Source organism: Malaya genurostris, chromosome 2 (genome assembly GCF_030247185.1).
Source record: "Malaya genurostris strain Urasoe2022 chromosome 2, Malgen_1.1, whole genome shotgun sequence".
NCBI lineage: Eukaryota > Metazoa > Arthropoda > Insecta > Diptera > Culicidae > Malaya > Malaya genurostris.
Window position 1 is genome coordinate 174,965,208 of NC_080571.1, and position 24,885 is coordinate 174,990,092.

At 34.4% G+C, this 24,885-nt stretch overlaps 2 protein-coding genes across 11 annotated transcripts in view; both read right to left on the reverse strand.

Moving 5' to 3' along the window:
* Window positions 1-24,885, reverse strand: part of LOC131427551 (neuronal acetylcholine receptor subunit alpha-7) — a 1,487,406-nt gene that overhangs the window by 64,083 nt on the left and 1,398,438 nt on the right. The window lies entirely within an intron of this gene.
* On the reverse strand, window positions 19,650-23,882 carry LOC131427554 (uncharacterized). The gene is made up of 4 exons (XM_058590853.1): window positions 20,776-23,882; window positions 20,430-20,718; window positions 19,933-20,358; window positions 19,650-19,871 (listed from the first exon to the last, which is right to left on the reverse strand). Exons 1-4 carry the CDS (start codon window positions 20,980-20,982, stop codon window positions 19,753-19,755), a joined length of 1,041 nt encoding a protein of 346 aa, XP_058446836.1. The 5' UTR covers window positions 20,983-23,882; the 3' UTR covers window positions 19,650-19,752.

Sequence of the window (24,885 nt, forward strand, 5' to 3'; positions counted from 1 at the left end):
GAAAAGAACTCTGAAATTCACGCTACAGACTCATAACGATTATTGACGGTAACAGAAAAGTTGAACGGATGAGAAAATGACGTTCAAATTGAAATGACATATCAGTGGGCATCATTGGAATGCATGGAATGAAAACTTTTTTTTCTTCTATTCTAAACTTTTATGTTCTGCTCTTCATTTTGTAATTTCTGTGCTTGTTTCTGTAACTCGTGTGTTTGTTTCTGTACTTTCTGTGCTTGTTTCAAAATATGTTCCTGTACTTTCTGTACCTGCTCCAGTATTTTCTGTATTTGGCCCTGTAACTTCTGTGCTTATATCTATATCATCTGCGCATTCTGCACCTTTTGCTGCACTCTCTGCAATTGTGCCAGTACTTTTTGTACTTACTAAATTTATGTTCTTGTAATTGTTTCTCTTATTTCTGTACTTGGTTTCGTACTTTCTGCACTTGTTCCTGAACCTTCTTTATTTTTTCCTGAACATACCTTCTGTACTTGTTCCTCTAATTTCTGTACAGGTTAAATTCTCACAACTCAAAAATTATCTCTGGATGGAAATTATTTCGAATACTCTAAGGTCAGAATAATCGAACGACCCTCATGATTGCTCGCGATCAGTGAAGTAGAATGGTATTTTTCTCGCACAGTGAGATGTATTATCCTTCATGTTCCGTAAAAATGAATCATCTGACAATTGTTTTTGATTCTATCTCAACATTTTTCCCCAAAACAGGTACACTTCGCATTTTAAAGCAGTTTTTTCCTGCTCTTAAAGGTCCTAAGGAAAATATAATCAAAATCAGTTTGACAGTTTATGAGCAAGAGCAATCGTTCGAATAGGTAAAACATATCGATGAGTTCCAAAATCTCGGTTTCATCGATGTAATTTAATAACAGGAGGTAAACGGGATGGTTCGAGTACAATGGACGAAACAATTTGAAATTTCGAAGTACTCTGAGTTGATATAATTCGAATCGTGTTTGGGTCAATTGAAAACGTTTGGACTCAAATAAATAACCGAACTTGCAATTTGAAGCAATTGACGAAATTTGGAGGTCGTTTTAAGGAAAATTTATACAAAATCTCGTCCAAAGAATCTTTTAAAGGTATAGCAAAGGAAATGCTTATGAAAAATTTAGGCCGAAAAAAAAACAGCTGCTGGACAGTTTTGGTGTTTGAGTTAACGATGTTAATTTGAAGTGACAGCACACCTCAATCCTGTTGTCTCAGTGCATTGTGACAGCAATAATTATATCTATTGTGAAGGTAAGTCTGGATTTTTACGAAAACAACGAATCATAAAATAAACGTTAATCACATTCTTTTTTTATAGTCGTCTATAATTTGACTTCACGGCATTGAACTCAAATTTATATATCGGAAAATGGAAACCTGTATGCTGTTCATTTAGCGCCCTTACTTAATTGAACATGTGATTCGAAATAAAGAAACACGTGAATCAAGTAGGCTCAGTGAAATTTTTTCACAATCATTGGACATCTAGCATGCATTGAATGGAAAAGTTACAATTCTAAACGAACCAATTTCCTAGTTTTTCTCTACTTTCCCGAAGGATTTTCCTTATGTACTTTAGCCTAAAACCTCCGCATAAACGTCATCTTTCGAACAAAAAAAATCCTTTGAAGATCGGCTCACGCATACCAGAGCACATTAGCAACACACACTTTTTTCGCAATTATTATATATACAGGGTCCGGCACTCGAAGTGTAACCAATTAAAAAGGCCATAAATTCAGTTTGGAAAATTACTTTTACTTAATTCAAAGTACAAAATGTGTAAAAATAATACAAAATTCAGAATCAATTCACTTTTGCTCGATATGACCACCTTTTGCCTTGACTTGATGACTTGAGAGAGCGAAGGAGCTTCGAGTGCCGGACCCTGTATATATATATACATATATATATATATATATATATATATATATATATATATATATATATATATATATATATATATATATATATATATATATATATATATATATATATATATATATATATATATATATATATATATATATATATATATAGATGGGGTAAAGAGAGTTGAACGGGCTAGTACTGTCATTTTCATTATTTGTGTTTGGAGATTCGTCATCTAACACTCGATGTGGATAGACGAATAACCTACTACGACTAATTTCGATTTTGTTTTATTTTTTATTCGCAGTTGTCTACCTACCCAAGCTATGGGTAAAACGCGCCATAGATCCGAGAAGGATCCAAAGGATGCTAAGCGTCTGAAGCCAAGTGATGTACAGGTAAACAATCGTTTGCTGAGTAAAAACCAATATGCTGATCTGCCAGTTGATGTCGAAGAGGAACTGCAGAAGAAGGAAAAAATGCCGCCTTTCTACCTGAAGGGCTTCCCACCAACTCTACGCTCGGATTTCAACACACTGATCAGCAAAGGACTACAGGCAACAATCCGTTTATGTACTGAAGGCTACAAAATAACTGTTCCGGCTTTGAACCACTACAAAGGAGTGGAATTGTACCTGAAGCAGACAAAAGCGGAATACTTCACACACGATATTGCCGCTAACAAACCTATGAAGATTGTACTTCGAGGACTACCCGACATGATGGAAGCCGAACTAAAGCAGGCACTGTCGGAGGCTGGACTAAAGCCTATGATGGTGTTTAAAATGAAACGACATAATACGGACAAAAAGTTTAGAGATCAACTGTACCTGATTCATCTGGAGAAGGGTTCCATCACCATGAGTCAACTGAAAACGATTAAATCGTTATTTCACATAATCATCGAATGGCAAAATTATAAACCGGTACATCGGGATGTCACACAGTGCACGAACTGTTTGAACTACGGCCATGGAGCGAGGAATTGCCACATGAAAAGTCGGTGCGGGAAATATGCCGAGTCACACAATACCAACGATTGCCTACTAGATGACATCACTGTAAAATGTGTGAACTGTGATGGCGACCATCCATCTACTAGCAAATCGTGTCCCAAACGTGCTGAGTTCACAAAAATTCGACAACAGGCGTCCCGTAAACAATCAACGCGCAAGAATGTTCCACAGAAGGATGAAGTTAATTTCCCACGGCTCCCACCGAAGAGGGATATACCGAATTTGCCGCCACTTCCTCGCAGCAATCCAAAAGATTCAGCCGCTGGATCACAAAAAGAATCTTCCTCAAAAATCCCTCCTGGATGGGGCAATAATCAACCACAAGCAAAGGATTACTCTGGTGATTTATTCTCTGCTGAACAACTGATCGTCATTTTTGAAACAATGACAACAAAACTACGAAAATTCAGAACGCGGTTAGATCAAATCAACGCTTTAGGCAAATTCGTAATCGAATATGCAATATAATGAGTTGGTTATAGTAAATTGGAATGCTTGCTCACTCAGGAGCAAAACTGCTGAATTGTCCGACTTTCTTCAAGAGAAGAATGCCGATATTGCTATTTTAACTGAAACTCATCTCAAACCTGAAATTTCTATTTTTATTTCCAATTACAGGATTCACAGGCTCGACAGGACAACTACCAGAGGAGGGGGAGTTGCCATTGCCGTTAAACGATCCATTCAGCACAGGCTTCTGTCAGTCTTTAAATTGCAACTTATAGAAGCCATCGGAATAGAGATTACTACGACGATGGGACCCATCATCATCATTGCAGCGTACTGCCCCAAACAAACCAATCTTCGAGATGGTACGTGTGCATCATTGAAGCGAGATCTAGCTCAGCTCACTCGACAACAGAACAAATTCATCATTGCTGGGGACCTGAACGCACAGCATGAGCTGTGGGGAAACAAAAGACAGAATCGAAACGGATTCGTACTTGCCGAAGATTACGAAGCTGGACAATACAACATCCTTGCTCCGGATCAACCAACGCGACTTTCCAGATCGGGAGTTCATTCCATTTTGGATATATTCATCAGCAACATCGCCATAGACAGCTCTCCGGTTGTCTTCAACGAGCTATCTTCCGACCACTTTCCAGTAATATTGACGTTGGGATCTTCACCAGAAACAGTGCCTATTCAACCTCGGAGGAACTATTATCGCACCGATTGGGTCCAATTTCAACAAATCGCCGACCAACATATTAATATCGATCTGCCACTTGATTCCCCGATGGAAATCGATGCGGCCCTATCTTCCTTCCAGCATTCAATCACAGTCGCTCGTGATAGGACGGTTCCAGTACAACATATGCCGAGTTCCTCTCTTCAAATCGACAGTGTCACCAAGAAACTCATCCGACTTCGAAATATCTACCGGAGGCAGTATCAACGAACTGGCATCCTAGATAGGAAGACTTCTTATAACAACTTAACTAGGATAATCCAGGAAAGCATATCTGAGCTTCGCAACAGGAACTTCCAGCAAAAGCTTCGAGAAAATTTTCCCACATTCAAAGCCCTTCTGGTTAAGGACCAAAGGTGCTTAAGAAAAAACCGAAGCCTATTCCTCCTCTGATGTCACCCCAGGACGCAGCTGAAGGAATACCTTTTATCACACCAGCAGAGAAGGCAAATGCACTAGGCCAGCAGTTTGTGTGTTCTCACAATTTAGGACTCAACATTGTTAGTCCATATGAAAGAGCCGTTGCAGATAGCGTAGCTGAGGTTGACCAATCAGACAGCTTGGTTCCGGAGGAAAGCAGAGTCACTGCGAATGAGCTGATGACTATTGTGAAAAAATCCAAAAATGTGAAGGCCCCCGGTTTCGACAACACATTCAACATTGAGCTGAAACATTTGAGTATTCGCTCATTTGTCTTCTTAGCTAAAATTTTTAACAAGTGCTGGGAGCTTGGTTACTTCCCTTCAAAGTGGAAGTTAGCTAAAGTTATCCCAGTTTTGAAACCGGGGAAAGATCCTTCCTTTTCCAAGAGCTATCGGCCCATCAGCTTACTCTCTGCCCTATCCAAGCTGTTTGAAAAGTCAATACAAAGGCGAATTCTTGCTTTCGCAGATGAACAGGATATATTTCAGTGGGCATCATTGGAATGCATGGAATGAAAACTTTTTTTTCTTCTACTCTAAACTTTTATGTTCTGCTCTTCACTTTGTAATTTCGGTGCTTGTTTCTCTAACTCGTGTGTTTGTTTCTGTACTGTGCTTGTTTCAAAATTTGTTCCTGTACTTTCTGTACCTGCTCCAGTATTTTCTGTATTTGGTCCTGTAACTAGAGGTTTGGATAGGGCAGCTTGGTTCCGGAGGAAAGTAGAGTCACTGCGAATGAGCTGATGGCTATTATGAAAAAATCCTAAAATATGAAGGCCCCCGGTTTCGACAACACATTCAACATTGAGCTGAAACATTTGAGTATTCGCTCATTTGTCTTCTTAGCTAAAATTTTAAACAGGTACTGGGAGCTTGGTTACTTCCCTTCAAAGTGGAAGTTAGCTAAAGTTATCCCAGTTTTGAAACCGGGGAAAGATCCTTCCTTTTCCAAGAGCTATCGGCCCATCAGCTTACTCTCTGCCCTATCCAAGCTGTTTGAAAAGTCAATACAAAGGTGAATTCTTGCTTTCGCAGATGAACAGGATATATTTCTGGAAGAACAGTTTGGGTTCCGGAAAGGAATATCCACAATCCACCAACTCACAAGGGTTAACAACGTCATCCAGCAAAACAAATCAGTGTCCAAAACGACTGCCATGGCAATATTGGATATTGAAAAGGCATTCGATAATGTGTGGCACGATGGCCTGGTGTTTAAACTGCATCGGTATAATTTTTCCCATGTATCTTATTAAAATTATCAAAAATTATTTTGCAGATAGAGCCTTCCAGGTTTCTCTGAATAATGCACTTTCAGAAAGATTTACTATTCCTGCTGGTGTACCCCAAGGAAGTATCCTAGGTCCCATTCTATACAACATTTTTACATCAGACATCCCACCTCTTCCGGGTGGTGGTGTTCTGTTACAATTTGCTGATGATACTGCCATTCTTTACAAAGGTCGTGTCATTAATGCTCTGAAGAATAAACTACGGACAGGTCTGGACGCTCTAACTGAATATTTTACAAGCTAGAAAATTGTGATCAATGCAGCAAAAACTCAGGTCATCTTGTTTCCACATTCAAGATCTCCAAAACTTGTTCCATCAGACGAATGCCGAATACGATTCGGTGATGAGGTCATCCAATGGTCCGACGAAGTTATCTATCTAGGACTCACCTTTGACAGACATCTGATATTCAGGTCACATGTTGACAAAATAGTTAAAAAATGCAGCATACTCATTAGGTCTCTGTATCCGCTGATTTGTAGAACATCTAAACTGTGCCTGAAGAATCAGATGGCTGTATATAAACAAATAATCTACCCCGCAATTGAATACGCAGTCCCTGTTTGACGGGGTTGTGCACGAACACACAAACTGAGGCTTCAGCGCATTCAAAGTAAGATCTTAAAGATGATTCTAAATCTACCCCCTTGGACAAGAACAAAAAGATATATTTCTGGAAAAACAGTTTGGGTTCCGGAAAGGAATATCCACAATCCACCAACTCACAAGGGTTAACAACGTCATCCAGCAAAACAAATCAGTGTCCAAAACGACTGCCATGGCAATATTGGATATTGAAAAGGCATTCGATAATGTGTGGCACTATGGCCTGGTGTTTAAACTGCATCGGTATAATTTTTCCCATGTATCTTATTAAAATTATCAAAAATTATTTTGCAGATAGAGCCTTCCAGGTTTCTCTGAATAATGCACTTTCAGAAAGATTTACTATTCCTGCTGGTGTACCCCAAGGAAGTATCCTAGGTCCCATTCTATACAACATTTTTACATCAGACATCCCACCTCTTCCGGGTGGTGGTGTTCTGTCACAATTTGCTGATGATGCTGCCATTCTTTACAAAGGTCGTGTCATTAATGCTCTGAAGAATAAACTACAGACAGGTCTGGACGCTCTAACTGATTATTTTACAAGCTGGAAAGTTGTGATCAATGCAGCAAAAACTCAGGTCATCTTGTTTCCACATTCAAGATCTCCAAAACTTGTTCCATCAGACGAATGCCGAATACGATTCGGTGATGAGGTCATCCAATGGTCCGACGAAGTTATCTATCTAGGACTCACCTTTGACTGACATTTGATATTCAGATCACATGTTGACAAAATAGTTAAAAAATGCAGCATACTCATTAGGTCTCTGTATCCGCTGATTTGTAGAACATCTAAACTGTGCCTGAAGAATCAGATGGCTGTATATGAACAAATAATCTACCCCGCAATTGAATACGCAGTCCCTGTTTGGCGGGGCTGTGCACGATCACACAAACTTAGGCTTCAGCGCATTCAAAGTAAGATCTTAAAGATGATTCTAAATCTACCCCCTTGGACAAGAACTAGTGAAGTACATGAGATGGCCTCCCTGGATATACTAGAACAAAAATTCGAACAATACTGCACGAAATTTGAAGAGAGGTACTCAATCTCTGAAATACAAATAATTCAAAAATTGTACGTATTAGGTTAGGGATAGTTATAAGTAGGTAGATATTTTAATAATTAAAATAAATATTATGATTAACCATTAGTATGTAAAACAAGAGTAACTAAAACACCTATTATTAATAACGAATCGTATGAACAACAACGATGAAAGGCCAAAGCGTCAAAACACTTGTACTGTAAAATGTTGATGTAATACACAAAAATAAGATTAATAAACAGATATTTATGCAAAAAAAAAAAAAATTTGTGTTTGGAACACTGAAATTTTCTACGTAATATGGACCAATATTGATAGGTCATATTGAATCTACTTCAGGATTGTGAATATGAATTCAACCTAAAATTCGGATAAAACGTTCTGGCACGATTCATGCGATTATGAAAACTATTTGTTATTTGTTGTATTTTCGCAAAAGGAAACTTTGAAAATATTTGCAAATATTTTTATAAAGTTATTGAGAAAAATCGCGTTTTTAACGTTTTTCCCCACTTTGCATTGATTGTGTGATGAAATGGCTGTGACTTCTGGCTCCGGAGATATGGTGGTATAAGTTTCGATAAAACACGTAATTTTTTATCGATAATATATATATATATATATATATATATATATATATATATATATATATATATATATATATATATATATATATATATATATATATATATATATATATATATATATATATATATATATATATATATATATATATATATATATATATATATATATATATATTAAATCGACAAAATACGACGTGTTTTATCGTCACTTATACCACCATATCTCTGAAGCCGGAAGTCACAGCCATTTCATCACACAATCAATGCAATGTGCAAAAATTTTTCTCAATAACTGTATGAAAATATTTGCAATTATTTTCAAAGTTTCCTTTTGCAAAAATACAACAAATAACAAATAGTTTCTATAATCGCATGAATCGTGCCAGAACGTTTTATTCGAATTTTAGGTTGAATTCAGATTCACAATCCTGAAGTAAATTCAATATGACCTATCAATATTGGTCCATATTACGTAGAAAATTTCAGTGATCCAAACACAAATAATGAAAATGACAGTACTAGCCCGTTCAACTCTCTTTACCCCATTTTATTAAATAAGTTATACCTCTGGGTGAACTATCTTTTGAATTTCGATAGGAGGCTAATTGCGGTTTATGAAAACCGATTGGTATTACTAAAAAAGATCTAAAAAGTAGAGTGCAAATAGGTTCAAATTGAAAACTGATGTAAAGCGGGTAAAAATGAGCCAGAACCGTCATTCCCAGCATGTGTCCTTGAATCACTGAAGTTTTATACGTAATATGGACCAATATTGATTGTTCGTATTGGATCTGCTTTCAGATTGTAAATCAATATCTATCAATAGACTCAGTTAAAAAATAAATTGAGGTAAAACGGTATAATACGATTCGTGCGGTTATTGAACCTATTTGTATTCTACTTTTTAAGGCTTTCTACGTAATATCAATCGATAGTATCTAACCGCAATCAGCTCCCTTTCGGTATGCGAAAGAAAGTTTAACCAGAAATACGACTTTTAAAATAAATTGGGGTAAGACGATGTAACAAGAAGCGTGCGGTCATTGAACCTATTTGTACTCTATTTTTAGGGCTTTCTTTGTAATATCAATCAAGTTTAATAAACCGCAATCAGCTTCCTTTCGGTATGCGAAAGAATGTTTACCCAGAAATACGACTTTTGAAATAAATTGGGTGAAACGGTATAACAAGACACATGCGGTCATTGAACCTATTTGTACTCTATTTTTAGGGCTTTATTCGTAACATCAATCGATGTTAGTTAACTTCAATCAGTCACCTTTTGGTATGCGAAAAAGAGTATAACTAGAAATACGACTTATGAATAAATTGGGGTAAAACGGTATAACAATATTCATACGGTCATTGAACCTAATTGTAATCTTATTTTCAGAACTTTCTTCGTAATATCATTCGGTTTTAATTAATTGCAATCAACTTCCTTTCGGTATGAGAAAGAAAGTTGAATCAGAGATAGGACTTTTAAAATAAATTGGGGTAAAACGGTATAATAAGGTTCGAAAGGTCATTGAACCCATTTGAAATCTTATTTTCGGGTCTTTCTTTATAATATCTATTTTCATCAACCGCAATCAGTCTTCTTTCGGAATGCAATGAATGAAATAAATTAGGGTAAAACGGGTTCAATAGGCTACTACTGTTACTTCCATTGTATTTAATTGGATCACAAATGTTTTGTACGGAATATGAATCAATATTGATAGATCGTATTGGATTCACTTTTGGATTATAGATCATATTTCAACGTAATATAATAACAAATGAACTGTTTTTTATCCACTTAGTGGTGTAATGATGCCTTTCTCATATCAATCTTATAATTATACATAATACGATGGTATTCTTATAATTTTTGGTATTACAATAATTTTCTTCGATTTTTAAATGAATATCCGAAATCGATTTGTTTGACCGTCGACTAATAGAAAACTATCAATTGTGAGGTCGATTTAGAATTTTTTCTACGGGTTTCGCTCTTCTCAGTGGTGGTATAAAATATTTAACACACTTTACCCTATATTTCCGGATCCAGAAGTCGGATCCGGATGAAATTCAGGAATTACGTATGGGACCATAAAATGTCCTTAGGTCCTATTTGAACCTAAGTTTGTGAAAATCGCCCTCCGAGCCTCGGTGCAAACGGAAATGGGGTAAACTGTACAACGATGCAATTAGACTGATTGGTTATGATATTTTAGACTCTTCTACATCAAAACATCCTATTCTCTCTACAGCAAGTACTTTGATTTTATGTTATATCGGGTAACAGGTATTTTGGCCACTTCATATATTTTGGCCCACGCAACAAACTTTATGGATTAAACCGATGTTAAGTAACCCATTTTGCATCGAATTGAAACTAATTACATTAAATGACCTATTTCGAAAGGGTTATTCAAAAATATTACAACATTTGGTGGATATTTTTAGAAAGTTGACCAAAATAAAAAAAATCCTAATGTGGGCCAAACCTTTGTTACCCTAGTTAAGTATGAATACAATGCAGTATCAAAAGTGATCTTGCGGTAAAATGAACATGATAGAGTTTCGTGCGGTCCTTCTAAATATATGAAATCGATTTTAGTGATTATTTTACACCAAAAAATTGCTTTGTGGTCAGCTGTATCATGCCCCCAAGAAAGTCGTCACGTTTTTGGTCCATTTTTCCTCACTGTGCAATGGCCGCAATGTGCACTGGGCTCAAACGAGCCTAAGCTTGTTGAAATTGGTTCAGCCATCTTTGAGAAAATTGAGCGGTATGAAAACAACGCGTTTTGTCGGTTAGCCATTTATACCATCATATCTCGGAATCAGAAGTCACAGTTATTTAATCTTCAAACTTGGTCTATGGACCAGTAGTAGTTTTTGAGCAAGCCTAACAATGTAGAAATCGGTTTAACCATTTCTGAGAAAATTGAGTAATAAAAAACCTGTTTTAATCCACCTGGTGATGTAATGATGCCTTTTTCACATCAATCATATTATTGTATATAATACCTTGATATTCTGTTAAAAATGTTTCTAATGAAATCATGAAAGAAGCCGAAAAGATTGTTTGTGCATTAACTAGTATAACCTAGTGTAGAATGAAATAGTTTGCTGATCGGCTAGTCCAGGGGTTCCCAAACTATTTTGGGTCATGGACCCCTTTATTCAAATTAACTTAGGCCTCAGACTCCCATCAACTTTAAAAATTCAATTTCTAGATTTTTTTTTGATATTGTTGTAAAAGACTTACCAATTTCTGCGAATGGTAAAAATATTAAATGTTTCAAATAACAACTTATATCAAACAATAGGGGGTCGATTTCTAAACCTCGTCGACCCCCATAGTCAGTTTCCATTTACGTCGACCCCCGCAAAAAGGATATCGACCCCATTATAGGTACTTCCGACACCGATACCCGAGAACTGGTATATTCGATGTCGGTTCGTATGGTGATCAACTAATATGCCGTATAAACTCTACTAGTTTTTTTGAAATTTTGAAAAATTCATGAAATATATATATATATATATATATATATATATATATATATATATATATATATATATATATATATATATATATATATATATATATATATATATATATATATATATATATATATATATATATATATATATATATATACATATATATATATATATATATATATATATATATATATATATATATATATATATATATTTATATATATATATATATATATATATATATATATATATATATATATATATATATATATATATATATATATATATATATATATATATATATATATATATATATATATATAAATTTGAAATTTTTTCATTTGTTTATTATTTTTAACTTTTGTCATTAAACAAACTATAAAGGTTTTGGTAAGTTTGAGAAGTAATTTCACTTGATTTTACGTTTCGCCTTAGACTCATCAGTGCGTAGTAGTTTATGTTGAACTGCTACCTCCGACCTGACGGTTCAACATAAACCGCTAGGCAGACGTAAAGTTAATGCTATTTGCAAAACACTTCTTTCATATTACACCTTCATTTATTTATTTATTTGTAACATCAAAACTGACGTCCCGAACGAAACAAGTTTCGGCTTACTAGCCGTGCAGATACAGGTAATACATACAGGTGTAATATCAAATACAGTAATACGTACAGGTCTAATATCAAAGAAGTGTTTTGCAAATAGCATTAACTTTACGTCTGCCTAGCGGTTTATGTTGAACCGTCAGGTCGGAGGTAGCAGTTCAACATAAACTGCAACGCACTGAAGAGTCTAAGGCGAAACGTAAAATCAAGTGAAATTGGTTATGTGCACCTAACATAAATTAGGGGTAAAAGCTCTTTACCTCTCAAACTTACCAAAATCTGTACGGCTAGTAAGTCGAAACTTGTTTCGTTCGGGTTTGGGTGGCTGATTTTGAGTGGAATGCCCCAAATATAGTATATATATATATATATATATATATATATATATATATTTATATATATATATATATATATATATATATATATATATATATATATATATATATATATATATATATATATATATATATATATATATATATATATATATATATATATATGTATATATATATATATATCTATATATATATATATATATATATATATATATATATATATATATATATATATATATATATATATATATATATATATATATATATATATATATATATATATATATATATATATATATATATATATATATATATATATATATATATATATATATATATATATATATATATATATATATACAACTCTGGTGGACTGTTGTGCTCTGCAGATTGATTTAGAGAGAATTCTAACATGATGCTATAAAAACGGAATGGGAGTGAACATTGAAAAATCTAGCAGCATTACTTTTGCACGAGTACGATTCCCAATTGTTTTCGAATATACTATGGACGCTGTCCCTATAAAAGAGTAACATCGGTCAAGGATCTTTGTATTATTCTCGACAGTAAACTTCGATTCACAGAACACTATTCAATCATGACAGCAAAGGCATATGTAGTATTAGGGCTCATCAAACGCAATACTCGAATATGGAGTTACTGTGTGGTCACCATACCACTCTATCCACATAGATCATATTGAACGAGTACAAAAGAGCTTCATCAGATTTACCCTTCGGTAACTTCCTTGCAAAATTGTTTACAACTTCGTCTCTATTATCATCGCTGCGCTCTCATCAATCTTTCCACTCTACGAAATAAACGAATATACTTGCAGCGACTGTTTATATTTGAATTGATATCGCACAACATGGCCTGTGCTGTTGGACGAATTAGATCAACGTTCAGTCGGTGCTGAACAGTCGTTCGCACTGCACGCGTATAGCTCCTGTAAAATGTTTCTGGCTACCTAGAGAATCACTAACAGTCTTTTTAAAGACAAACAATTAGTCAAGGATATACAAAGAGTGATATTCTAATATAATCAGTCTTTTTCAAGATTAAGAAATCAATCAGCCTTTTTTAAGGCTAACTATTCAAAGAACTATTCTTCGAACTAATCAGTCTTTATTAAGACTACCACAAAATCAGTCTTTATCAAGACTTTTGAAAACTAGGAGTCTAATCGAAGACTAATTTAGCCTAGTTAATTGAATTTAAAATTTCATTCATTTCAAAAATGCCTGCATCCAACCGGAAATGCAACAAGCCTTAGGCTAAAAATAATTCAAAACGGAATAAATCACAATCCGTTATTCAACATTTTTCTAATAACATTCACGATCTTATTGAATCTGAATGTAAAAATAAAAGACAACGGACGGATTTCCCTTTTGTTGATTCTATGCCGTCTAACAATATTTACGAGATTCTTCCTGAATCCGATTGTAGCGACATAGAAGAAATTTTTACAAAAAAAAAAACAAAAAATGGACGCTTGTCGTTCTGGGAAGATACAACAATCTATGCATCCCCTGACGGTGATGATTTCCGACTTCAAAGCATTCCGTACTGAGCTTTCTACTTTTATCCCGGAAGTAAAAGTCTCATTTCAAATCGGATAAAGAGGAGAATTTCAAGTTTTGGTTGATGGATTGGAAGATTATGAACGTCTTATCCGATATTTGTCAGAGAAACATCATAAATTTTATTCATATAACATAAAATCAGACAGACCCTTCAAGGCTGTCTTGAAAGGCTTATCAAAAGATCAAAGTACTGATGAAATTAAAAATGAACTAAAAGAATTGCATAGTTTTGCCCCTTCCCAAGTAATACTTATGAAAAAAGAGCGAATGGTACTTCTAAACCACGCTCTGGAATTTCCCATGAACTTTACCTAATATACTTCAATCGAAGTGATGTAAACAATTTGAAAACTTCCGAAAAGGTACTTTTCATTTCCCACATTAAAATTCATTGGGAACATTATAAACGGCATAATGGTATTGCAAACTTAACGCAATGTCGTTGTTGCAAGGCTTCGGCCATGGAACCAAAAATTGTCACGGTGTTTGAATTGTGGTAAATCGCATTCGAAAGACGTTTGTCCAATAAATGAAACCACTGAAAAATTTTAATGTTCGAATTGCGATGGAAATCATAAATCCAATCATTTGAAATGTCATGTCAGGGAACAAAATTTAAACGCTCGTTCGCTTAGAGAACAAGTCAAATATAGGACCTTAAATTTACAAAACATACCTGAAAATTAAAAAAAAACGTTACAAGTGCCACGACTAATTCTTCTAAGGCACTTATTTCTTCGAATTTAAAACAAAAAACAGGTACTCCTTCCAATTCGTCTTCTAACGAAAACAGTTTACTGACATGTAGATCGACCTCATCATCATCTTCTAATGATAGTTACTCTTTGGTACCAGGTAGACAAATACCTCTTAAATATTCTAATGTAAATAATCAATATTCTAATCTATATATATAAAAATGGATGTAAGTTTGTATGTTTGTAACGCGATAGCTTCGGAACTACTGAACGGATTGCCACCAAACTTGGCACAGGTACTTATTGTATTTCAGAGATGGTTTAGGGATTATATTTATATGGGAGGGAGCGTAGCAAGTGTCATAAACAAGGCGGGGTCATGGAAAAATTCATATAACTTGACAAGAATCGATACGTTTCGAAGACCGTAGAACCATTTTGCATACCTTAGATATGACTATATGTGGGGTGGATGTAGCAAGTGCCTTTAAAAAGGGGGGTGTAATGTTTAAAACGGCATAATTCCGAAACTACTGAACGGATTGCCACCAAACTTGGCACAGATACTTCTTGCTTTGCTGAGATGGTTATAAGCGTCTTTCTTTGGGGGAGGGAGCGTAGTAAGTGTTCTTAACAGGGGGTGCTCATGAAAAAATTTGTCAAATTTGACGAGAATCGATACTTTTTTAAGACCATAGAAACATTTTGCATATATTAAATATGATTATATGGGGGGTGGATGTAGCAAGTGCCTTTAAAAAGGGGGGTGTAATGTTTGCAATGGCATAACTCCGGAATTACTGAACGGATTGCTATCAAACTTGGAACATGTACTTCTTGCTCTTCAGAGATAGTCATAAGCGTATTTTTATGGGGGGAGGGAGCGTAGCAAGTGTAATAACCAAGGAGGGGTCATGAAAAAATTCATATAACTTGATGAAAACCGATATTTTTTGAAGATCTCAGAAACATTTTGCATACCGTAGATGTAATTTAATGGGGGATGGATGCAGCAAGTGCCTTTTAAAAGGGGGTGTAATGTTTGTAATGGCATATCTTCAAAACTACTTAACGGATTGCTATTAAACCTGAAACATTTACTTCTTGCTCTTCAGATATAATTATAAGAATATTTCCATGGGGGGAGCGAGCGTAGCAAGTGTCCTTAACAAAGGTGGTCATTAAAAATATCTAATTTGACGACAATCGGTACTTTTTGAAGACACTTTTTGCACAACTTCGATAAGATTATAAGGATATTCTGTGGGGAGAGGGTGTAGTAAGTGCCTCTAAAAAAGGAGTGTAATGTTTGTAACTCCGGAGCTATTGAACGAATTGCTATCAAATTTGGTACAGTTAATTATTGCTCTTCAGAAATAGTCATAAAGGTATTTTGATAGGGGAGGAAGCGTAGCAAGTATCATTAACAGGAGGGGCCAAGAAAAAAAAATTCATAAAATTTGACAAGAATCGATAATTTTTGAAGATTATGCAAACATTTTCCATACCTTAGATATGATAGATATGGTGAGTGAATGTAGCAAGTGCATTAAAAAAGGGGGATGTAACGGTATAACTCCGACAACACTGAACCGATTGCTATCACACTTGGCATAGCTGCTTTTTGCTCTTCAGAGATAGTTGTAAGGGTATTTTTATGGGGGAGAGCGTAGCAACTATACTTAACAGGTGTCATGAAAAAATTTATTTAATTTGACGAGAACCGATACTTTTTGGAGACCATAGATACTTTTTGTGCAACTTAGGGTATTCGTGTAGTACGTCCCTCTAAAAAAGGGGATGTAATGTTTGTAACGGCGCAACTCCGGAACTACTGAACGGATTGCTATCAAATTTGGCACAGATACTTCTTGTTCTTCAGAAATGATCATTAGGAAATTTTCAGGGAGGAAAGTGTGTAGGAAGTGTCCTTAACATGGGGGGAGAGGGTCAATGACGAAATTTGAATATAATCGACATTTAGACTAGAAGGAGGGGTTTCATAAAATAAATTTTATTCTCCCATTTTTTATAAAACAAGAGTGTGGCAAAAATTTCAAGGTCGTATTTTTCTTTGAATAATTTCAAAGGATCTGGTTCCATTTTGCCGGGGATTTCAAAGAGCTAAGGGAAAATAATCGTTATCTGTCTATGAACGCGAGTGTATTTAAGTTTCAGCATAACTACGAAACAACTAAACGAATTGCCACCAAGTTTGGCTCATGTGCCAAAGGTGGGAATCGATATTTTTTGAAAAGCACAGATACACTACTCAGGGTAATCATGGAAGCGATCTGTAGTAAGTTCACTGACAAATAGGAAGTTAAATCAAAATAGATTATAATATTTTTGAGGATGAGGGAGTGTAGCAAGTGCCCCGAACATGGAAAGTGTAAGCGAAAAATGATCGGGTTTTACGAAAAACTGGTACTTCTTTACGAGTACAGTATATTTCTAGCAACTGAGAGAGGTTCACAAAAATATTTACAAGAGGAAGGGGAAATAAGTATTCTCAACATTGATCTGAAGTGACAAAATCATACAATCAATGTGCATTTTATTATGTAAATTGAGAAAACTGTCGACTCAAGGTGATGGAAATAGGATTACAGTAAATTTTGTATTAACTGAATCATTATTCTATAGGTTTTCCTCTCCGATGAACGACCAAAATGGTTAAAACCTTGGTAAAATAAATTATATAAAAACGTCATTCTCTACTACGAATGTTGTTATGATGTTAAACAACCTTTCGTTATAAAATAATCATTATCAGATAAAAATTTTTGAACAATTCATGATGTCATAAACTTTTTATAAAGAGGAGGGAGTAGCAAGTGATTACATCGATGGAAGCCAAAGGTATTGTAGATCGATTGTGACGAGGAAGTACGGAAGTGCGTTACAAGCACATATAGATATGAAACTCGGAGGTTACAAAGAAGGTATTTATAGAGAGAAAGGTGTTTTAAATGTTCCTAATAAAAGGATTCAAATATAAAACTGACCCGATTTGTGGAGAATACCATGAAAATTATGATTATTATGAGATCTAAGATGGGACACTGATCATTCGCAGTCTGAACATGAAAGGAGTATTGTTCGATCGGGTTTCCGTCTAAGTTATGTTTCACTACTAGAGTATTTCACTAAGCAGGACAACTTCGAAAAATTTTCGTCGGCCTTCCCTTCACGAAACATTTCCGAGCAAAGCCGGGTAATTCAGCTAGTGTAATAATAATATTCTAATGCAAATAATCAAAACGGCTTCCAGTTTCTCTTCTAACGAAAACAATTTATTAATAGGTAGATCGGCCAAATCATCTTCTTCTAATGGCAGTTACACTAGTGTAACAGGTAGAAATTTACCTACCAATCTTTCTTCAATGCCATTCGCTTCTTTAAACGAAGTCGATTTAGGTGATATAACTGAAAATAAAATGATCTACCTACAAGATCAACTTTTTCCAATGATCATCCGAATGAATTCGATTTCATCACTTTTTGAAGCATTTCAAATCGGATGGCAATTTGCAAATAATATTATAATGAATTTTAAATTTAACAGTGATGTTAAATAATTATTCTAACCATTCGTAACCGAAGTGAATACACGCGTTTTCTAACAATCGACATCGGTAAGACGAAGGTGCCTTTCACAGCAGAGGCTGTGGTATAGGCGTTAAATAGAAGTGATAAAAAGTAGCATCCCCTCAAGTGAGTTTTGTCTGTGCACCGGTTTCGTATCGGTATCGACAGTAGACGCTGTTGTGCTATCCTCGGGCAGCAGTTATTTCTATTGTTTGCTACCCGCACCGCAGCAGCCAAATTCTGAGTCAATGTCACGCTGAGACACAACGAAGGAGTGAAGGAGCAACTCACCTAACAGCTTACCGTGACATACTGTAAAGTATTTTCTCAAACGTTTTTTTCTACTTTTGCTATTCATATATTTTCTTTTCATTTTATTTCTTCCATTCTCATTTCAAGTGCTAGAGACTTTTTTGCTTCCGCACTTAAAATATGAATATTGATGATAGTGGGGGTGTCTCGGAATTGTCCGAGAAATACATTTATTTCGCGCATGGCGATTTGTCGACAAAGCGACTCAGTTACATGGGCTCATGCTTAAGCCCCCTTTTATACAACTTTTACCTAAACAACATTGATGAATGTATCAACACATCTTGCACGCTAAGACTAAGATCTCCAAGGACCATTGCAAGATACCCTCGACAACTTGTCGACATGGGCTATTCAAATGGGTATCGAGCTCTCTACCTAGACAACTGAGATGGTTGTATTTTCGAGGAAGCGAGAACCAGCACAATTACAGCTTCTACAAAAGGGTGAAACCATCCCGATCAACAGAGAAGAACTAAATTGTAACAGAAATTGTTATGATATTTCTAACAACCACTGTTATAAACTTGGGCTCGTTAATAGTTAAAATATCAAAAAATATAACAAAATCTATTCCTGAGAATTGTTCAACCTAACAGGGTGTGATATGATGCAAACAAAAATATATCATAATCAGATTGTTAATTTCATCATTCAAATATCTCCCACAGTTATAATTATGTTACATTTAATATATATATATATATATATATATATATATATATATATATATATATATATATATATATATATATATATATATATATATATATATATATATATATATATATATATATATATATATATATATATATATATATATATATATATATATATATATATATATATATATATATATATATATATATATATATATGTGTGTGTATGTATATTTATATTCTTTTAAAAAAAAAAGTTAAATAAGTTAATGTTAATATTTTATTCTGGAGCATGTTTTTATCATATAAAATAAAAAGACACGGAATCCAATTGTGTCAGTTACATATTCAGTGAAAGGAAATCAAAACAGAAAATGATTGATAAAACGAGAGGTTTCTGAAATCAACGTTTTTTGCCGTAATACGATATGACTCTCGCCATCAGTCGACAGCACTCATCTGCGTTTCTCTTCGCAATCGACGGAGCATCTCCCAGGAATAAACGGTGTTCAAGAAGACGATCTGAAAATATATGTAATTTTTACATTTCTGAATAGTTATATAGAATCTCATTATAAATTACTTGATATATATTCAACTTTTTCAGACTCGAGAGCGATACGCTTATAGCTAGATTCCGGACAAAAAGAAGTTGACTTTTCTTGCCGGCTTCTACCTAGAGGGTTGTTAGAAGCGCGTCCCGTCACCGTTCGATTTTGCAAACCATCGGGCCACAAATGAAGCATAAGCAGCTTTACAAATATGTAATCACTTTTGTTTGCGGCATCGGAAAACATGCGAAGTTTATTCTGATCGGGATATCCTGCTACTTCGGTGAATATTGTAGTTCGTGGCTGACCAATAAGTTTACTGCTTAGAGCGTCAGTGAGACTCATGCATCTTGTTGATGTGTCGTCATATTTAGTCTTCAATTTTTTATTTTGTTCCACCAATTTTGTATATTTTTTTATCAATAACTCAATAGCTGCTTGATGACCACATTTGCACACTATAAATTAATATGAAATAATATATAAGTCATGCAATGCTTAATTGAGTATAAGTTAGATTTGAATTTACCGATAGAATACCAATCGATTTTGTTCTGGATGTTGTTTCTCTGAATATCTCTATAACAGGAGTATTTTGAATCGGTCGATGCAGATGTGTAAGAGTGAGAATCCCCCGTGTCCGATTCTGCAGTACAGTCTAATGACGATATTTGAGCATATGGAATGCAGACGTTAGGAGTTCTTTGGCCAATGCTACCATCAGATATCGATTCTACCGTACCGAGACCATTGTTGGCTGACAATGTTGAAGATGGGTTATAACTGGGTAAAATTGGTAAAACACAAGTTCGTTTAACCTAAAAAACCAAACGAAATGTTACTCAAAGAAATTTATCAAATATATTTCCATTTACCGGTAAAGATAGCTTTTTTCTATTAGCTGTAAAATTCGTGGGTATACAGTCTGTTTGAGAATAGTCATCGTGCATTATTTTTCCGGTGACGGAGCATTTGTTATTGCTTCTCGTTTTAATTTGAGTTTGTTTAGTTTTTGGGATAACTTTTCTCTCATTTTCCATATTCATAACATTGTCGAGCAGCAGCCGCTTACCTTCATACATATTTCGTGAAGGATTGTTTACGAAATTAGTCTCACAATTGTACTCGTGTTTCTCTTCACCATTTTGAAGCGTATGCAATTCATTTTTGCGATTTAAACCTAAGGACCAGTTTTCCAAGTCACTTTCTCGCAAAATAACATCACTTGCTGATTTTTTTCCAATACTCTGCCGATGAATCTCTTCCACTGGGTTATTTTCAGAAGTTTGCTCGCCATCCGGAATATTTTCAAACAAATCTAGTCGAGCACGAACAGCACATTTTCGAAAAAGCTTTTTTCGTTGAAACTCTTTTGCTGATTTCTGATTTTTCGAAACAATTTTCTTTACCTGAAATATAATGAAAATAGTTTATTTCGTCTACATGATGAACTAACTTACCGTGGCGTCATGGATAGTCAAACGTTCGGTAGCTGCCATTGTGTTTCCGATCACTTTTTCACTATTTTCAGCATATTTTTCCTGCACGCTTTTCGAGTTATTGAGGAATTTCGAATTGTGCTGGTTCGCAGTTAAAAGGACTTTTCTTTTAGCCACATTTATATAGTTTCCGCGACTTTTACCCATTTTGAAAAAAAAAGCGGATGCTTCCGCACGTTGCAGCCAATAAACTAAAACGGAGTATACCAAGACTAAATACTAACGGTGAATATATTACAGTTTGCATTACAAGCAAGTTTTTACATTATTCTATTCGTGGCAAGATGTAGTTTTGTAGTTTAGTACTAATAACTATTTTTAACATACTGTTACAAAAATATGAATAGTTAAGGTAATCAAGCCTCCTACTGGTGGTCGGCAGTGGCTGATAATGTAAAGGTTATAAAAATAAAGAATTTATTCTCATTTTAGGTCGTTAAAAATATTCTCGGCATCTTATTGAAATGTTGGTTTTCCAAAATCATGTAGTCTTAATATTATAGTTCGTTTATGTTATTTGAATTTACATTTCCGTTTGCAGGATACAAACAGACGTCATTACATTTTCGTTTGTGGAACAGTTTTTTTTTACTATTTAGGAGTACTGTTTACATGCTCGTAAGACGACTTGGTTCAACATAAGTCAAATTCCATGGAAGCGATAGTTCCTAGATATTTGTTATTGTGTGGCGTTTTCGGTTGCATCGTTTCTGCATTGAACTAATTAAGTGTTCTCAACTACATAAATGCCAAATACCATAATGTTGAGCAATTGAAATTTCACTTGAAACGAATGACGTGCTTGTTACTTTAGTATTTTACGTTTTTTTGGTTTTTCATATACATATTGCTTCGTAATTTGATTTTCACATTTTAAATTTTAACCACCTATACTACTGCAACGTGGCCTTGTTGGAATGACGTAAAGTGTAGCTTGCCAAGGTTGCCATATTCACAGAGTTATTAATAAAACCAAACACTCATCTATTTTACCAAACAGATTCTGCGGCACAGATCACAAAATTTTTCAGATTTCACAAATTTTAAGCATATTTGGCTAAACTTAAAGATTTTCAGAACATTTCTCACAAATTTCCACAGATTTAAAACAAAAATATGCATTAAATATGGGAAACATTTATTATGTTGAGGCACAGATTCTAATTTGGCCGCTCTAGACCTTACAAACAGAGATGCCATTTATACAGATTTTGCAAAAAGCAAGAAAGATATATATAAACAAATTAAAAGTTTTCTAATCAACGGGCAAATCACAAATTGAATTGGAAATCCTTTTGTGCAAATATGTGATTATCCGCACTGAAATACATTAAGCATCATGAGCTTTTATTGTCATTTTCAAAGTATATAAGTATATCGAATTGCATTTTAATGGTTGTTGATAAAACAATTATATTAAATTTGGTCGTTGTTCATTCTTGTGAGCGCGGCAATGAACTACGAAGATATAAAAAATAAATGCTCATTGAATCTTCCATTCTAGAACCATAATAAGTTAGAATAACATCATTCTACTGTAGAAATTTCATTGTATTAGTGAATACAGATAACAACAGAGTTTTCATACAGAGCAATACAGATTTTCTAAAACATATCTGGCATCTCTGTTCATTACATTGATTGGCCTGTTGACCAGAGTTACCATATTCACAGATTTTTCTGTAAAACCACATATAATTTACTTATTTTGCTACCCCAATTTTGTGCGCAGAACATAGATTTTATCAAAATTCACAGATTTCTACCGATTTTTATGAATATTTCATAAAAATGGGTAGATTTTCAAAATGTTTTCCACAGATTTTTATAGATTGTGATCAATAGTATGCAATACAATTTTTTCAAATTGAAATACTTATTTTGAAATGGCAACTCTGCTATTGACGGTTCGTGTTATACTTTGAAAAGCAAAGAATAACAAATCAAGTCGCTGAAAATGCATACTCAACGAAGACCTCGTCATCATTACCTGATGCATCCTTGGCACAATCGAAAGTATATAAAAAAGGTATGAAGTATTTACAATACTAGTCCTCCCAATTTAGTATACAAAATTTTCAGCAACAAAAAAACAATTCACAAACGAATGCAATCCGAGAGATGCCGGATACGGAGATCATATTGAATGATGCATTTTCCATTAATCTGCGAAATGAAGATCTTAATGATAATATGATGAGGCAAAACAATAACAATGTTCGTGGCGACAATAATGTAATTGAACGACCAATTTATGAAGAAGTAGGTATCTTAATTTGCATGATCAGATGCAAAGAAGTTGTATTTAAACATTTTATCGGTAACCGTTAGAGAGATGACTATGACATTAGGAGTGAAATAACAAGTATCGATCAAACGGCGGACGTAAATGAAATGGATGCTCAATTTGATAAGGTTAACAATTACAAATTTTATTAATAAATTAAGTAAGATAAAAATTTATTTAATGTTTTTGACCTTAGCAATTTCATAATGAGCAAAGATATATAACCTTCATTGACGACATGAAAGTAAATGATGTTCTCTTCATGATGCTGAACGTCTACGTTAAACATAAGTTAACTCAAGAAGCGGTAGAAGATTTAATGCGAATGCTGAATTTAATGACGAAGCTAAAGCCGTTTCCAAAGAAATTTGCCACGTTTGCAAAGATGTTTCCAGATCCTTACAATATTAATAGAACTTATTTTTGCACAAACTGTCAATACGGGTGGGGTAAAAAATTTGCAATTTAGTTTCATCATGAATACTAAAAATATTGCAGGTATGAGAGCGAACAATGTCCTGAATCAATATGTCCTATTGAAAACTGTGGTTCGACAACGAAAGACTTTTTTATTACAATTCCTATTGAAGAACAGATCCGAGAAACCTATACAAAATATTTCAAAGAGATTAAAGAATATAAAGAAATAGTTGAAAATAAAAATATTGCGGATATTAATCGTGGTCGACTCGCACAGTCTTTACCTCCGGGAAACTACATTACTCTATCTGCGAATGAAGATGCAGCAGTTGCATTTAAATGCACCAACAAAAACCCCTTCTTAATCCACCTAGTGGTGTGATAATGCCTTTCTCTTCTTTCATAACAGTCTCATGAAAATATGTTTCATACTTTTATTAAATAATTTTGGACACTAATTTTGACAACAATTGATGCAGATTGATTCGAATAGTTCACAAAAGCATGCTTCAGTGTTTATGTCACACAGTCAGCATCATTTTTCCAAACTAGTGCTTGACATTTGTGTTGCCTATTTGTAATCAGTGATGCTAATCTAAAAAAGCCTTCTTAGTCCACTTAGTGGAGTTTTCATATATCTTGAAAAAATCACCATAGGGGGGAGTACATGAAATTTTCGAAATCGAAAAAAAATTGTTGATGCCAAAAGGCTTAGAATTGCATGAAACGTCGAGATTTAGTGTCATCTCGAAAAAAAATTTTTTTGAAAAAGTCAACTT